At 39.1% G+C, this 17,284-nt stretch overlaps 2 protein-coding genes across 11 annotated transcripts in view; one reads left to right on the top strand and one right to left on the bottom strand.

Moving 5' to 3' along the window:
• The window catches only part of LOC130907310 (NACHT, LRR and PYD domains-containing protein 3-like), a 32,876-nt gene extending 28,819 nt beyond the window's left edge, over positions 1-4,057 (bottom strand). For 2 of the 5 annotated variants that reach the window (XM_057822273.1, XM_057822509.1), the window contains exons 1-3: positions 3,775-4,056; positions 374-551; positions 12-198 (exon numbers count right to left, since the gene is read on the bottom strand). The gene's annotated coding sequence lies outside the window, so the exon portion shown is untranslated. Of the gene's footprint in view, positions 1-11; positions 552-3,774 lie in introns of all 5 variants that reach the window. The other 3 variants (XM_057822361.1, XM_057822599.1, XM_057822433.1) reach the window with 3 other exon arrangements.
• The window catches only part of LOC130907807 (NACHT, LRR and PYD domains-containing protein 12-like), a 48,732-nt gene that overhangs the window by 9,330 nt on the left and 22,118 nt on the right, over positions 1-17,284 (top strand). For 2 of the 6 annotated variants that reach the window (XM_057823542.1, XM_057823310.1), the window contains 2 exons: positions 39-14,305; positions 15,344-15,645. In XM_057823542.1, the coding sequence (XP_057679525.1) occupies positions 15,390-15,645 (256 nt within the window). In that variant the 5' untranslated portion in view covers positions 39-14,305; positions 15,344-15,389. The remainder of the gene's footprint in view (positions 1-38; positions 14,306-15,343; positions 15,646-17,284) is intronic. The other 4 variants (XM_057823697.1, XM_057823617.1, XM_057823387.1 and 1 more) reach the window with 3 other exon arrangements.

Raw genomic sequence — 17,284 nt, 5'->3', positions numbered from 1 at the left:
AATTCACCTACCACTATCTCTTTTTTCTTCCGTTGCAGTTTCACCTCCAGAAGGATAACTCCTCTTCATTTTTTCAACCAGACATGATGGGAAGTCACATACATAAGAACGGGTGTAATTCACATGATGTCATACCCTCTTCAGGGTTTGTATCCCTCTGTGAAACTCCATCGAGTTTATATGGACCACCAGGATCTACTAGGGAAAAAAAAACATTCCATTTTCAAAAGGTATGAAGATGATGAATAATTTCAACAAGGCAATATGTTGTCTTGCTAAATGTATACATATTTCGAACGGCACAAATGCAATTAACATTTCTAGATGAGGTGGGAATGGAAGCGAAGTAACGCTAATAATTCCAGCAACCTACCTGTATGGAAAGCCTATCCGGTGTGTTTGTGTCCGATACAGATTCATTTTTTGCTTCGATACAAATGGAATCTTCTGAATTGTACCGCCTTCTTGGGAGACTAACGGTGTACACTTGCTTGGGAAACTAACAGGTCCAAGGCACGGATACTCGTTAGCCAGTTTGGGTTGATTATTGTCTGAAAACACAGGACACAGATTAATGGACAAAAGAAATGTGTCGTCGTTGCAAGAATAATCCAATCATCTTTCTTCATCCGCGAAACCGTCAAACCCATCTAAGAACACTCCCAGACACAAAAAAGGAGAACTGTGTCAAATTTTGTCAAAATCTGCATAGGCAAAAAACATGCGAACCAAAGGCGTAGGTTTGGATAGGAACGGTAGGGACATAACACTAGCAACTTTTCAGAATGCTCAAATTGTCCCCACCAATTTTTAAGCAACCTTATTTAGAGTATATTCAGTTCAGTTATAAGTTATATAGATTGTCTTCCCATATTTTGTAATGTTAGGATTTACCCTACCATTGTTAAGTGAATTATTTTCATTATGTTCGGACTAACATTTGCCCCTTTTTAATTGCTGGATGTACCAGTCCATTTCCCCTCCTCAAACGCACCTTTGATTGGCTGATGACTTGCATCCATTTAAAATGTATTTGTATATTTTATTCATTTTATTTGTGTTATACCCTGACCCTGATTCATTTATTTAGACAGTCAAAGACAAATGTTTATATATTTTTTTGCATTCCAGGATGGTTCGAGATAATGAGCAAGTTTGTATTTATCATTTATGTTATTATAATGTCAGTTATGTTCAAATATTGCAATTTAAATTTGCTAATAAAATCATTTTTGGAAATTTTCATAATGTTTCTATAGTAATTTTGAAAACAAAGGTTTTAATGGAACACTGCATCACCTGAACCAACACATATGAACGTTAGTATGAGTCAATACAGATTAATTTTCTTTTGATCATTTAGCCTATCAATTTATTTGGTTCATCTTCATGAGAAATGTAGCCCTTTCCCCCGTCGACCCAATCTGTTTGGTCTTATTAATGTCCCGTCCCCAGCAAATGTGTACATGCAGGTTAAGCTGTTATATCGTCCCTACCAACGTTGAGACCAAACTTAGGCCCTTGATGCAAACACCCACACACACTCATACACACTCACACAGTTCCATTTATATATATGTAGTGTAAGTATAGATTCATTTGACTTTAGTTTTATTATGTATTGCACATTATATGCACAAAATACATGTGTGGCCACTATTTGTCCAGTGATTAGCCTGTGTAAAAATAATTTGACTGCAAAAAATGACAAGAACTATGATCTCTGTAAAGTGTGATATCGCCTATCCCTACCTCCCAGTCAAAATTAATTGGTCAACTAGTGACGTCAATGGCAGCCCACGAGTCGTCTGCTACTTTTTCAAACTGTCCAATGACTCGTGTGCATACTTTGTATGTTCAACCAAGGGCATAGGTTTGCATAGGGACAAAACACTAGCAACTTTTCAGGATGCTCAAATTGTCCCCACCAACTTTGAAGCAACCTTATTTGCATAATATAATGTGTTCAGTTATATAATAATGTGTTCAGTTATATAGGTCATTTAGATTGTCATCCCATATGTTGCACGGTAGAATTGACCCTACCATTATTAAGTGAATTATTTTCATCTCTTTCAGAATTACATTTACCCCTTTTTCACTTTCTGAATGAGCCAGTCCAGGTTTTTTCCTCAAACACATGTTTTATTGGCTGATGACTTCACTCCATCCTTATGCACTCTCTCTCACAGTACAGAATTACGTGACATGCCTTCTCCGCCTGCTTCGAAGAGGAGGGATATTAGAAGCTTTTTTTTCCGGCCAGCAGTTACTGTAAGTAATGTCAAAAGTGAAAAGTTGGGAAAGGCAGCACTAATTTTGCTAATTAAAGTGCGACCTGCATCACAGTTTAGCATTAACATTACATTAAACTGTGTGAACTTTCCAACCTGAGTAGGGAGAAGCAGTGTTCTCCTGTATGTGTATTTTACTATGTTAACAATTAAACTGAGAAATGTAGTGAACCTCTGCTCAGCTGTAAGGAATGTAGTGGACCAAGGTTTACCACCTTCTTCCCAGTTTTCATTTTTACTTTGCTTACATGGTCTTAAAGCAGCCCAAATGAGCTTGCTTGCTTTTTTTTTGTTGAATTTGGCTGCGCTTGTGGACAAAAGGAGTCGTGTTTTTCCTGAAGGAAGCCTCCATTTTTATTTATTTTTGTTATTCCCGGACTAAAAAGTTATTTTGTTATATTTTATTTATTTAGACGGACAATTTTGAGTGGTATTAAAACAAATGTTTATGTTTTGCATTCCTGGATAGTTAAAACATGATTAACAATTTTGTGTTTCTTTGAATGTTAATACACAAATTTGTGTTCAAATATTGCAATATCAATTTGCTGATAAAATAGAATAAAGTCGTTTTAGAAAAGGTTTGAATCAGTGTCAATCTACTAGGAATAAGTGAAATTATCTGCCAGAGCTTCAATTTTACTCGAATTCTTGAAATAAGGAAAAATAGCTAGCTGAAAATAAGCTCAACAGACTTATTTTAGGCAAAAAGCTTCTAGATTAAAAAAACAACAAAAACAACCTAGTTTGTGAGAAACGTTGTTAATTCAAGAATAGGTATTGTTCAAAACATTAAAAAAAAAATCTTGATTTGAGTGAAAACTAGGTTTTTTGGAGTTAATGAGAACAAATGGTAATATTTACTAAACGTAAGTGGAACAATCTGACACATTCATCTGCTAACTAGCCTTTAAAACTCAAAAACAGAAAATGATTCGACTAGATTTAAGAAACATCAGATTAACACGTTATACTATAAATTTACCGTGTGAAAATTAGTATAAATCAATACAGATTTATTTTTGCATTTATCATTTAGCTTATCAATTAATTAGGTTCTTATTGGTGAGAAATGGAGCCCTGACCGCCTTTCACACGGTCTGTTTGGTCTTATTATGTCCCGTTCCCAGCGAAAAGTGTACATCTAAATTATGCTGTTATATCGTCCCTACCAACGCTGAAACCAAACCTGCGCCCTTGTGTTCAACCAAGTATTTTATTCAAAAAATAAACTGCTAACAAGGAAATGCACGGGGCAGCGCCAGTGGCGTGAGTCAACCTTCTGAAGACAACAGGAAGTTGTGTAACTGCTAACGAAACCGTTTCTCTCATAATAAAAAAAAAAAAAAAAAAGTCGAAAAGGAAAGGAATATTCAAGCACATGATCGTAATCACGCATGACAAAAGGCTACCTGACCAAAGGAGCAACCTGTGGGCAAACTTTGGAACTAGCGACTCGCGCCTGAAAGAGAAAACTTACCCTGTCAGCCTTGTCGCGACGTTTCTTCCAGAGCGTGTGAGTGAAGACTATCTCAACTAGTCGACGGCACGCCGCACCTTGTGTGTGTTGCGTTCAAGGGAGGGGAAGGGAGTCGAATTTATCCAACACGGATAGTACCAGTTCTTGTCTGCTTGCCTTAATCCTTCATTAGTAATGCTGTAAGGAAGTGCGCCGACGCCGCCGAGCCTTGGAAGTGCGTGTCAAGTCATGAGGGGAAGTTTCCGCGAAGTGCTTGCTTCATTTAGGGGAGGTTCCGAAAACGATGACGCCCGAAGCCTCTCTGCCCAGCTGTACCACGTGATTGCCTCAGTCAGCGCTTTCGATTTGTCAGCCCGCTACAGGATATCAAGGGCGTAGGTTTGGTCTCAACCAGTGGCGTCGTTAGGGGTGTTTGAGGTTGGCTTCAGCCCCCCTAAAATATTCTTCGGCCCCCCTAAATAATTTGGTGGTGTTTTATTTAAAAAAAAAAAAAAAAAAAAAAAGTTAAATGCTGACATATTCACTATGTAGTTGCCGGAATATTAGTTTAAATCATTAATCATGTAATCTGTTATTATTAACTTGAGGTGCCTGTGACACGTAAAAGCATGTTTATTTCATAATATTTTATGCTCCTGAATGATATGGACCGCTTGGATGTGTGTGGAAGCGATCGCTATATTTATTTAGTTTTTTGAATCCCGCACCATGAAAATGAGTGACTTCCGGCTTCGGTCTTGCATTGAGGAGGAGGGCGCTGTGACATGTACGGGTGAAGGCGTCCTCTTCACCAAACAGCCGTACTGTTGTGTATGAGGACTAAAGATTCAGCTGATTTTGCGGATTAATACGTTTTTTTTTCGCACCATGCCAGCATACCTGTTAAGTTGTAGAAATTGCAAATAGGGGGATTTCTGTTTGCCAACCCCGATGACGCGCGCGACAATCGCTAAGACAAAATGCAACCATTTTTTTTCAAGTTCATTTTGATCACAACACTTGTGTAAAAATTAACTACACTGTCAAAGAACCTCTTTGTGGCGGCATCAGAGATGTGATACTGCTATGTTGCCTGTGTCATGCCACTTCTCCTTGTTCCTGTAATCAACATCTAGGATATCCTCAGCTTTCCTGATCACATCCATTTGCACAAATTTGGACATCAGCTTCCTCAGCAGCCTCTTCATCTCATCAACCATCACTCCAATTAGGGTTTCGTCAGACTAAATCAGCAACATTAATTACATCATTTAGAAAATTAATCATATTTGTTTTTAAAAGTATCTTTGTCATGGCAGTTTTTTAATTGAATTGTAACCTAGAATTGAAACTTTATATTTTTTGTTTCAGCACAGTAATAATGATATAATGTAATAAAGTGTATAGTATACACTTTAGCTTTAGCATAATAGCGAATCTAAATGATTAAACTTCAAGTAAGTAACGATACGCTTTCTCACTTAAATTCATATATTGTGGGGGTAGGACCGCAGTGGTTTAATATTCCATGATGTTTGATCCACGAAAACACAGAGTAAAGCAGCGACTTCTTCCTCGTCATCGTTCTCCCATCATTAGCTCTAATGCTATTAGCATTATGCCTACTGCCCCGAGTTAGCTGGGATAGGCTCCAGCACCTCCGCGACCCTCGTGAGGAATAAGCGGCATGGAAAATGAATGAATGAATGAATGCTATTAGCATTAGGCTAGTTAGCTATCGCTGGCAGGTAAGACTTACGGCAATTACGTTGACGAACGTCGTTTTTCCCGAATACTGGAGGCCGACCAGGGTCAGCTCCATCTCTTCCTTCCAAAATAAAGACTTGAATCAGTCTAAAAGCCGGTTTATTAGTGCCAGCATCTTGGGAAGTCGGAGGTGCTTCGTCTCTTCCCTCCCTGTCAGATGTTTGGTTGGGCTATTCCAGCTCTGAAGGGCAGGGAGGGCAGGGAAGTCGGAGACGGCCAGGCTATTCGTTGTTGGTCACTTTCCGAATCGGGCCGAATGGTATCGTTACAAAACGGTGACAAACAAAAACGTTTAAAAAAAAAAAAAAATTGACATTTTTGGAAAATCGGGAGATTTGGCTTTCTAATTGTGAGGCGTGAGCATTGGGGTCAAAATCGGGAGTCTCCCGACCAAATCGTGAAACTTAACAGGTCTGCGCCAGTTGAACGGCTGCAGAAAAATCTTGCTGTATGAGGGAGAGGCGTGTGCGCCTTTTTGGAGTTGGCCAAAACAAGCCCTACTACTGTGGGACCATTGGACTTACGAGGAAGTGAGTAAACGTCTTGTTTTGTATTATGTCAAATACGAATACAGCGATTACAAAGTAAACACCACAAACTTTATTTAAATAAAGGACTACTTACGTTTGATCATTGATAGGCATGTAAAAAGCTCACCTCATGCACATTACCAGCACGTTAGCTGCACAACTGCAGCCACCCTCCTCCGGGGAACGAACTGTAAATTGCTCTCCGACGGGCGGTTTGCCGATCCACGAAGACAGTCGACAACCCAGTCGTCATGTCAAATAATCCAGATTAGTTATGTGTGATTTTCCGCTTCGAAGACTTTGAAACATCACTCGGTTCGGGTTAGCATGTCGGCTAGCTGTCACACCTCTTGCCTTGTTTACATTCTCCGAAGCCGGGGAAGGGAAATGACATAAGCCCGATTTAGTTGTCATAAAATATCGTTCGGGAGGTGCGACAGTAAAGGTGAAGTCGACAGTTTTGACCATTATGGAGTAATTTTGCCATGTCGTCCTGAATAAGGGCATTTTTATTATTTCATATTCCATTTCGCACAAGACTGTTATTTGTCATGACCATGCCATGTATTTAACAATTGGGGAAAAATACTTGGGTAAAAAGAATATCCTGTAAAAATATTGAAGTAGAGAGACTGAAACAATGACATTTTGTGGCTCTCTTCATCGCGTTTTCCTTGTTGTGGATAATTCCCCCTCAATGGGCTGCATACTAAAGCAGATGAAATCGTGACTCCGCTGACGTCATCCACCAGTTGGAGACGCTAGAGCCCTATAACGGTAGGCATGGCTAACCGGCAGATTAAAAGACTAATTTCTCGTCATCTGCGCTTTGCTAAATTGTTGTATATGGTCGAATCGTCTCAAAATATGATTCTAATTCATATAATAATCTTATTTAAGACTTTTTTTTTCTCCTGTCATACACACTTTAATCCTTCATTAGTAATGCTGTAAGGAGCTGCGCCGAGCCTTCGAAGTGCGTGTCAAGTCATGAAGGGAAGTTTCTGCGAAGTGCTTGCTTTATTTAGGGGAGGTTCCTAAAACGATGACGTCCGAAGCCCCGCTGTACCACTTGATTGCCTCAGTGAGCGCTTTCGGTTTGACAGCTCGCTACAGGATATCAAGGGCGTAGGTTTTCCTTGCCGACATGGAGGGTCTAAGGATGGGGGATACCCAGGACTTGAACTTTATTTATTCATCTTTGTTGCCTCATTTACTGTTTCTGATTGTGTATCATATTGCCTCTGCAAAAGCCTTTGAGACAACGTTGTTGTGATCCAGGGCTATACAAATAAAATTGAATTGAATTGAATTACTGATTATGCCTCAAAAAAGTAATCTAGTTATTTTAGTAATTACTTCAGCATCAAAGTAACAAAGTAACCAAGGGCACTTTGACAGTGGGCAGTCGTAGCCGGGAATCCAACCACTGACCCTTCGGTCCAAGGACAACTCCAGCTAGCAACTGCGCCACGGCCGGCCGAACAAAATAATGTCATCGCATGGAACTGATTTACCGATATGTGAATTTAAAGTGGGAGATCAGATTTTTTTGACGTAAGGCTTAATCTTTGAGTTTGCGGAGGTTTAATTAATCGATGGAGTTGATTTCACCACCATTGATTTGCGCTAGTTTAGCCACTCCGGAGCCCTGAAACTAACAAATTACTGACCAACTGCATGGATTTGTTGAAATCAACTCCACCGACTAATTCAACCGACGCCAACTGGAAGATTAAGCCTTATCTAAGAATTTCGGGTTTAGGGTTATCAGCATATCAGTGCCAATGTAAAACAATGCAAACTGACTGCAAAATAATCAACTACACACATATGAATTGCACAGTCCAATAAACACAAAGATGGGGGCGGGAGCGGATGCGCGTGCACAACCCGGAAGTAGGCCGTAAACACACGCAGTCAATGTGGACACAAAACATGGCGGCAACTGAGCACTTTACACTCAATCGGACTGACAACAAATCCCAAAGATGCAAAACAAACACGTCACCTCACGGCATAAATGTGCAACATGAATATCATGCAAACAATGCTTGCCAACTTGGTGCGATGACTGCCAGTCGTTGCAACGAAAGCTACGGAACGGCCGCGCATTAAGGGGGTCCAAACTATCGCTGATACCCTCGAGAATGAAGGAAAAATACTCACATTCATTCGTGGATGTACACAGATCAACATTCCCTCGCACATCTCAACACACGGCGCAAATGTGCAGCCGCACTGGCAGCCTGGCCCGCGCCCAGTGTTGGGAAAGTTCATTTTCTACATGAACTAGTTCAAATTGCAGTTCACAAATTTTAAAATGAACTGTTCACTTCATAGTTCATAATTCAAAATTTTGAACTAAAGTTCATGGTTCCAAAAAATGAACTTTTGTAGTTCAGTTCTTTTTGTTCGCCAAAAATTGTTGCAAGCTATTATTGGCAGTGTCCATATAGAACCACAGACAGTAATTCATGTATCCTTTTAAACACTGAAACTATGTGTTAGATTCATCTTCATATTCAATTTCAAATCCTTGTCCAACCAGGGTTTACACTATTACACTACACATATGTTTTCTTTAAATTTCCTGTTTAGCAGTATCTGGACTTTTTTTCTGGTCGGCACCTTCGGGATGGCTGCAACCCTTTAATTTGGTTTATGAAAGCTGGCCTTTCCACTTTACTCAAAGGCTGTAGGTCTCCCACAATATACTGCAGAACTAGATTGTCTAGCTGTGGCTGGGAGAGACAGAAAACGGGGCCACTCTGGTATGCTGCTAGCGGTATTTGGGTGGCAGAGGTACTGCTCTGGCCAACCGTTGCCGTCTCTTTCTTAATCGCACATGCTCGCAGTCGCAGATACCTAGCAAGGCTTGTCGCATGCTTTATTTCGATGAGCCTTTTAAGGTTGGCTAAAGACGTTACCGACGTACGGACGGTCTTCTTCAATCCAGGTGGACAAAGTTTACAAGTAAACGTTATGTTTTTGCCATCCGGGTCGGTACTGACTTTTTCGTAAATCTCTTTTAAATGCTGGTACTGTGTAGGAAGTTGCTCTGAGCGGGCCGGGTTTCGAGAGCTGCCAGCTTCTGTGTCCATGATGCCGTTGTTGTGATGACGTATTTGCTTAAACAATACGGCCGTGACAGGCTGCTTGGGTTGCCAGGTTGGATAATTTTTTCGCTATTAAGGTTCATTTTTTTATTCTGTGTTTTTAGCCTATGGCTTTATATGCAGTTTTGTCGGTAAGGCTCTAAATGTGATGAACTAATGAACGAAGTTATGAGCACCGCTCACAACCGCTAGAATGAGCGCGTTCACAGTAACGTTCATGAGACGGAAATATGATGAGTTCAATTCACGTTCGCCCAAAATATGAACGTGTTCATGAACGATCGTTCATTGAACGCGTTCACGCACAACACTGCCCGCGCCTTTCTCAGTCCCGACTCCCAAAACAATTAGCGCGTGCGACTCGAGACCAAAACAGGAAGCCGTTAGAGCGGTTACCATGGAAGCACATACCGGGGACGTTTGGAGCATTTTCTATTCAAAATGCTTTTTAGACATGACTACAATTTTCTTCATTCTACATGCATTGTGCGGCAATAACAAAATAGTAACGCACAGACACTAAGGAAACTAACTTGAATCAGATTACTGGTTTAGAAAAATGAACGCGTTTGATTACTCGTTACTGAAAAAAAGTAATCAGTAACGCGTTACTTACTAAGGCGTTACTGATAACAGTAGAGCCCCTTCAGTGCTTCGCTGTCCAATCCACTTGTTCAAATAAAGAACGCCCACATCTCTGAAAATCCAGTTCGCATTTTCCTGTGACCTAACTAGCAGTAGGTACTACCTTTTTATTTTTTCCGCAGTTGATCTCTGCGCACGTCTTTTACCTTTGGTGTTTTCCGATCAAAAGTCACATCCCAGCTGTAAAATAACGCTGATACTTAGCTGCTGCTGCTCGCTAGTTAGTCTAAAATGCTAGTAGAGTTAAGTGTGCACTCTTGTTACCACTATCTTTGGGGTGACTTCCTTCGGGAGAATCAGCTTTGTTTCTCACTTTACGCAGATTAGTACAGGAGCTGAGCTCATTCACGTATGATTATCATCAGTGGATAGTCATAATTATACACTAATAATAATCACTCCACTACCTATATTGCACTCCAGCAGTCAGAGCAGAGGAATAAAAGGTGAGTAGGAGAGTAATGATTAGAAAGTAGAGAAAGCCAAGACGATGATTATATACAGCATTAATACCCCCCAACTCTCGGACAACTTTTTTACATACAGGTTGTGGCGTCCAGGTGGGTATAACTAATTGAAAATAATGTAGCCTAATGTTTTTCTGCTGAGTGTGTATGATCACGTGACAGATTTGTAGATCCTACAATATGTGCTCGTCTGTCATTGTTCATTGTAAATCTTATCTTCCTTATTTTTGGAGTGAAACTTTTGAATTTTACATACGAAAATATTGAGTTAACGTCGACTAAAACTAGATGAAATTAGTATGAGTTTTCGTCAACAAAAACTTGACGAAGACAAACACATTTTGAAATGACTAAATTATGACTAAGACTAATCAGTATTATCGTCCAAAAGACGAAAACTAAGACTAAAATTAAAATGGCTGCCAAAAACAACACTGCTCTGGTGACTTGAAGTTCTGCTCTGAGACCCCCTATTTGGCCACATTTCAAAATGGGCCGGACAAAAGTATTGGAACCCTCAGCCTAATACTTGGTAGCACAACCTTTAGGCAAAATAACTGTGAACAACCGCTTTCGGTATCCATCAATGAGATTCTCACAATGCTCTGCTGGAATTTTAGATTTTTGGAGCCAACTGCTCCATGTCTCTGAGATTTGAAGGGTGCCTTCTCCAAACTGCCATTTTCAGATCTCTTCACGGGTGTTCTATGGGATTCAGGTCTGGAGTCATTGCTGGCCACTTTAGAAGTCTCCAGTCCTTTCTCTCAAACCATTTTCTAGTGCTTTTTGAAGTGTGGTTTCAGGAACGCCACTGGCAGCCAGAGGGTGACATGTGGCCCCTGTTTCAGAAAAGTCCCAGAAATGCCACTAGCTCAGAATACCCATGTAAGGTCATGTGCTCCATTGTTTGACTTCTCTTCAAAGGAAAGAACTGTAAAAAAAACAGGAAATCCACTCCTCTCGGGGGAAACGCTATCATAGCGACTCTACACTCTGTCACTGTTTCCTCCAACTGCAGTTTGTAATAAAGAAATCTCATCATTGTACCCAGATTTTCGATGTCTTGGTTTCGCTGGATCATACCGAGGGCAACATTATAAATCATGTCTCAAAATATAATAAATTCAGACGGTAAAAATATACTCGACGCCCCTGAGCTTTTACTTCCTATGCATGCATGTGTACGCAAACATGCGCACAGTGGTGTGGGTGTGTCCTAACAATGCAGGGTCATTCGAGGACGCAGCGTTTTTTTCTTTTTTGCAAAGAACGCACACGGTGAAGAGACGATGACAAGGACGAGACGAGAAACTCGCGTAAGTAACTTCTTCTGTCAGTCGGTCACTTCCTGGGTTGGTTGTTAAGCTATTATTTCATGCGATCTTAGTTTAGTTCGATTAGTCAGATGTTGGTCAGCTTTTGCTAGTCGATCAATTGTACCATTGGTAAGGTAGTTGATTCAGTATCTCACCAGATACCAAGTCATCTAAACATGCTAGTTTCGTTATGAGTCGTAATGGACTGCGATAGTAAAACAATAGACTTTAGGGTCAAGGTCTTCAGGGTCTGCTATTGCTTTAATTCATGTAAATAAAACAATTTTACGGATTCATATAGATATAATTACACTAAAATACACTTAAAATAGAAATTGTGTGTAATTTTTAAAACATACTTTTTTTTAAATTGACTTTTTACATTTACTTTTTGACGCTTCAAAATGTATGCTCAAAGTTAGTTCAGGCTTACATTCTCTGAGCGTATACTTTAGAAGGGTACAATGTAATATCAAGTTTGAGGGTTATATGCCAGTCTAATGATGAAGTTAATTACATTTGTACTTCAGGGCATTATTTTGGAAACTTTTCAGTAATCTACAGTTCTCAGAATAGTCAAAGTAGAAATGTAAGGATAAAATATACTAAAATAATATCAGTAAGCATATGATTACAGCTGCAGAACTACAGTAAAAATATAACGCTTACATATTTTAAAGCCACCAACAATTCATTTTTAATATACACATAACAAACTACACTTTAGTTTTGCTAGTTAAGCAGGTATTAGTACATACAGTATATAGACAAGTTTCCTGGGCGAAATATGGGCGCCGCTATCTTGGAAAATTACTGCTTCAAACTTCCGGTTTAGAAAAAACCTCATGAGTTGCGCTTTCAGTTAGCAGTGTGTTGACGAAGGTAAAACTGCAAAATCAAGCCAGAGGAAACCACGGAATCTCAAAAAAAAAAAAACACGGATTCAGGGTGACGTAGATAAGATTGTATGATTTTTCTTATCTTTTGGTTTATTGTTCATGGACAAAATTATGACAACCTGTCAGCCTCTATTGACGTGAGGTATAGATTGATACGCCGGCCACTTGAGTGACCAAAATCAGGTGAAATTACAAATTACATTAAATTTGCCAAATGCAGAAGGGCTGACACGGACTTTGTTGCTACAAGGAAATACTAGAAGGTATGTACATAGTATAAACAAAAATACTATTTCATTATTTTTCTCTTGCAGATATTGATCGCAATAAAACATCTGGACTAGGGCTGCAGCTATCGAATATTTTAGTAATCGAGTAATCGACTGAAAATTCTATCGATTAATCGAGTAATCGGATAAAACAAATATATTTTTAGGTGAAGAGCAATTATAAATATACATGAGAAAACAAGACATTTCATCTAATCTTGAACCATTTTCAGTCAATCAATGTCTTTATTTTCGATGTATATTGTAGCTAGAATAAAAAAAAAAAGACTAATTCACTGCTTTCACTCAAAAAACTTTTAGATCTTATTTAAAAAAAAATATATATATATATATATATATATTACCTAAAAATGCCGTTACGCTTGATAACACACATCACTTAAAAGTTAGGATTTTTTCCCACGTGTTTCAATTGAATTTCTCTTTGTGTCAAGCCATTTTTAAGTTCTAGTTAAGTTTTAAGTTAGTCTAAACTGTAAGTCCTGATAGAATTTTGAGTTTTTGCAGTGTTCAAAATAAATTTATGATACAGGCTGTACTGGGGCACATTAGGGACCAGTGCTACTTGGTGTTTTATCCAGCAATGACTACAGAGCTAAAATTGATAGTTAGCGTGATTAAGTTTTTATTTTACACCCTCATCACTCCACAATGCTATGTTATGTTAAAGCCTGTATGTAAGACACGTTAGCCACGCAACGACAGTGGTCATAATTAATTGAAACCTAGTCCTCCGCAGGGCTAACTTTACGTGAGCTAGTAGTGACAGTAACGTTAATCTTATTTATTAGCGCTTAGCGCTGTACTGCTTTAAGATGGCGGCTGTTTAATAACGCTGCCCAGACGCGGCCGAGTCTGTCATTGCGCATCTAGTTCAACATACATGTGATCTTTAGGAGACGCATCAGACGCTAGCTGTTACCAATGTAGCATCGTGCGGGCTAGTATTTGGCAACGTCGGCGTCGTCTGTGGCGGCTGTCAGCTGCAGTAAGTTTTTTTTTTTCCCTTCTTCCTCTCCGCACGTGACAGCGCGTTGTCCCGCATTAAAAGTAGTCTGAGCAAAACGTGATGCTTAGAGCTGTCAAAATAAACGATTACTCGAGGTGAATAAAATTACTCGGATCAGTTTTGAAACTCGAGTTACTCGAGTTGCTCGAGTACTCGTTTCAGCTCTAATCTGGACAACATGATTCCATTTCTTGTTTTCTTTAAAACAATTGGTGCATGTGCAGAACAGGTCAATAAATCATAATTTATTAAATGATCGGAAAAATAGCATACAAGAATGTGATATCAGACAGCCTCGCCAAACTTTGACCCGACATTACGGACTCCAAACAGGCTTCCTCCCGCTGTCCTTGGTAATTCCAGCTCCAATAGCGTATCTAAAGTTAAAAAGCTCGTCGTTGGATCTCGGGATCGAGCAGAGGGTCCGCCGCGAGGCGAGCCTCCAACCCCCGCCTCTCGACCGCCCACGGGTAGAACAACGAAGTCTCGATATATGTCCATCAATGCATAGTAAGTGTTGCGGTGAGGCACATCAACTTATCTTCCAGTGTTTAACAGTGTTTTTCACCTGTAAACAAACGAACAAAAAACCTGTATCCACTGCATTGATGCGGTGACATAATTGTTCCATCTACACGTACTGGTTAGCAACAGGCTAGAAGCAGATACAGTAGTCGTAGTAAATAATAAGCAAGATCAGAATTACAATCATCATCGTAATAACAATATCAAAGGTTTTAGCTTTAGCATTTTTTGAGCACCGGACACATGAAAATGCAGGGATAGGAAGAACATACCTTCTATAATACAGCGGCAACATGGCTACAAAAACAACCGGTCTTTGTGGTAACATGAGCTTGGTTCCACATCTGCCTTTACAAACATGTCCTCCCCTGTCGTGATAATGGCATATGGATGCGGTATTTCCAAATTGTCCTTTTTAAGGGATTTTGATGAGTAATGTTACTCCAGCGCCACTATTGTTTTGGATGGAGAAGTTCTAAAACAATAGTTGCTCACAGACGTGCGGAAGTAAAGCGGAAGTACCTCGGAAACTTGTCTATAACATAAGTGAATCCTTAGGAGCTTGCCCAATAAAGGCTGAGGCAAGCAACCAATTTTATGTTAAAAATTAGGTAAGATAATTTTGCTATCGGACCTCTTGCAACAGAAGATATAGAATGATTAAATCATTTTGTCTTCATTCGTTTCAAATATTTCCAAAGTCAGAAAACGATCAATTCACAATGAGAAAAAAAGAAAATCAAAAATAACGTGTAACCCAGGCGATAATTCGAAAAGTAGTGGAGTAAAAAGTACATATATGTGATATAAAATGTGTTGAAGTAAAAGTAAAAAATACCACTTCATATTTGTACTCAAGTATACATACACGAAAACGTAGTTATGTAAAGTAATGAAAGCTACTTTTTCTTTGTTACATTCGACCACTGCTAATAGGAAGATTGACCTGACATTTGTGTTTTGCGTCACGTCACTCAAACCGTTTATAAGTTACAATAAGTCAATAAAAGTTGTTGTCTGCAGATACCTGATCGACGGTCACCTTCCTCCGTGTATATAAGTCTTCAAGATGGCTCTAGACAGCAGACGGAAGGAGCTGCTGTTGAAAACGCTGATGGATCTGGGGGAGGACGAATTCGAGTGCTTCAAGTTCTACACGGACCTGCCTAAAAGCCTGCGTGAAAACACCCGCCGTGTGTACATTGCTGACCAGCTGGTGATGAAGCACGGCGATAACACTCTGCATGAGACCGTCAAGATTCTGGAGAAGATCGGGAACAACAATTTGGCCCAGGACCTGCGCAGCGACATGCTGAAAATAAAAGGTTAGTCCCCGATTTAGCTTCCCATGTTAGAAAGCAGGTGGCTTGAAAACTGTGGAAGGTAACCATTAAACGACCCGTAGCAAAATTTTTGTTCATCAACTATTTCACAATCTCAACTCTTGAGACATAACTGTTGCTTCTCATTTTGTGATCAATTGTTGCTGCTCTGTTGCTTCTAAGAGGCCCTTAAGAACAATAGATAAACTTTGTTTCTCTTTTTCATTTTAGACATATCTGAGAATGGTGAGCTCTTTTTCATCAATAGCTCTTCCTCATCTCATTTATTTCTTTGGAATACATCCCCGGAGCAATAGATGAGGTCATTCTGAGCCACACATGAGAAACATGAGAAATGATTAAGAATTTAAAATAAATCCCCAGTTATTAAAAAAAGTCATTGATCAGTGTAACAGTAAAGTGATTTATTTATTTTTTTCAGCACACAAAAGCAGATTATATGAATACAAAACAGTTCACTTAAAATTAGGGCTGTCTAATTTTCGCGTTAACGGGCGTTAATTAATTTTTTAAATTAATCACGTTAAAATATTTGACGCAATTTACGCAGATGCCCCGCTCAGACAGATTTAAATGACAGTACCGTGAAACGCTCACTTGTGTTTTATGGAGTTTTGCCGCCCTCTGCCGGCGCTTGGGTGCGACTGATTTTATAGGTTTCAGCTCCCATGAGCATTGTGTAAGTAATTATTGACATCAACAATGGCGGGCTACTAGTTTATTTTTTGATTGAAAATTTTACAAATTTTATTAAAACGAAAACATTAAGGGGGTTTTAATATAAAATTTCTATAACTTGTACTAACATTTATTTTTTAAGAACTACAAGTCTTTCTATCCATGGATCGCTTTAACAGAATGTTAATAATGTTAATGCCATCTTGTTGATTTATTGTTGTAATAAACAAATACAGTACTTATGTACAGCATGTTGAACGTATATAACTGTCTTATCTTTCCATTCCAACAATAATTTACAGAAAAATATGGCATATTTTATAGATGGTTTGAATTGCGATTAATTACGATTAATTAATTTTTAAGCTGTAATTAACTCGATTCAAATTTTTAATCGTTTGACAGCCCTACTTAAAATAAAAATAAAGGACATGTGGGACATCAGCAAATTGAATCGCTCCTCCAACTAATCATTGGTGTGGCGTTTCCACAATGAAAGGAGTCTCCGCATCTCAAAGAACGGGAGAGAGTCCTCTCATTTTAACCTTTTAAACTCCGAGCAATTTTTGTTAAATTAGGGCTTGATTTTTCTATCAGTATTAATTAACTACCCCCCAAAATCGGTGCCTTGTTGCACATATTTTTAATCCTAAATCATCAAATGTCATGAATTTTCCCCCCAAATTTCTTACATTTTTGAAGTGTCATCAACAACTTACACTACCGTTCAAAAGTTTGGGGTCGCTTTGACCCCAAACCTTTGAACTGGATTGTACATAATGGAAAATCCCATATGATACACGATGGTAGTGTATTGTAACGGTAGTGTAAATCGAAGAATTTCACATGCCTGAATATGGAAAATCACACACATTGCTTGATGCCTGATAAACTATAAATCATAGTAAGGTTTTGACAACTGATCATAAGAATTGAACATCTT

Source organism: Corythoichthys intestinalis, chromosome 1 (genome assembly GCF_030265065.1).
Source record: "Corythoichthys intestinalis isolate RoL2023-P3 chromosome 1, ASM3026506v1, whole genome shotgun sequence".
NCBI lineage: Eukaryota > Metazoa > Chordata > Actinopteri > Syngnathiformes > Syngnathidae > Corythoichthys > Corythoichthys intestinalis.
The sequence above is the reverse complement of the archived record's forward strand: the minus strand, read 5'-3'. Positions and strand labels throughout refer to the sequence as shown.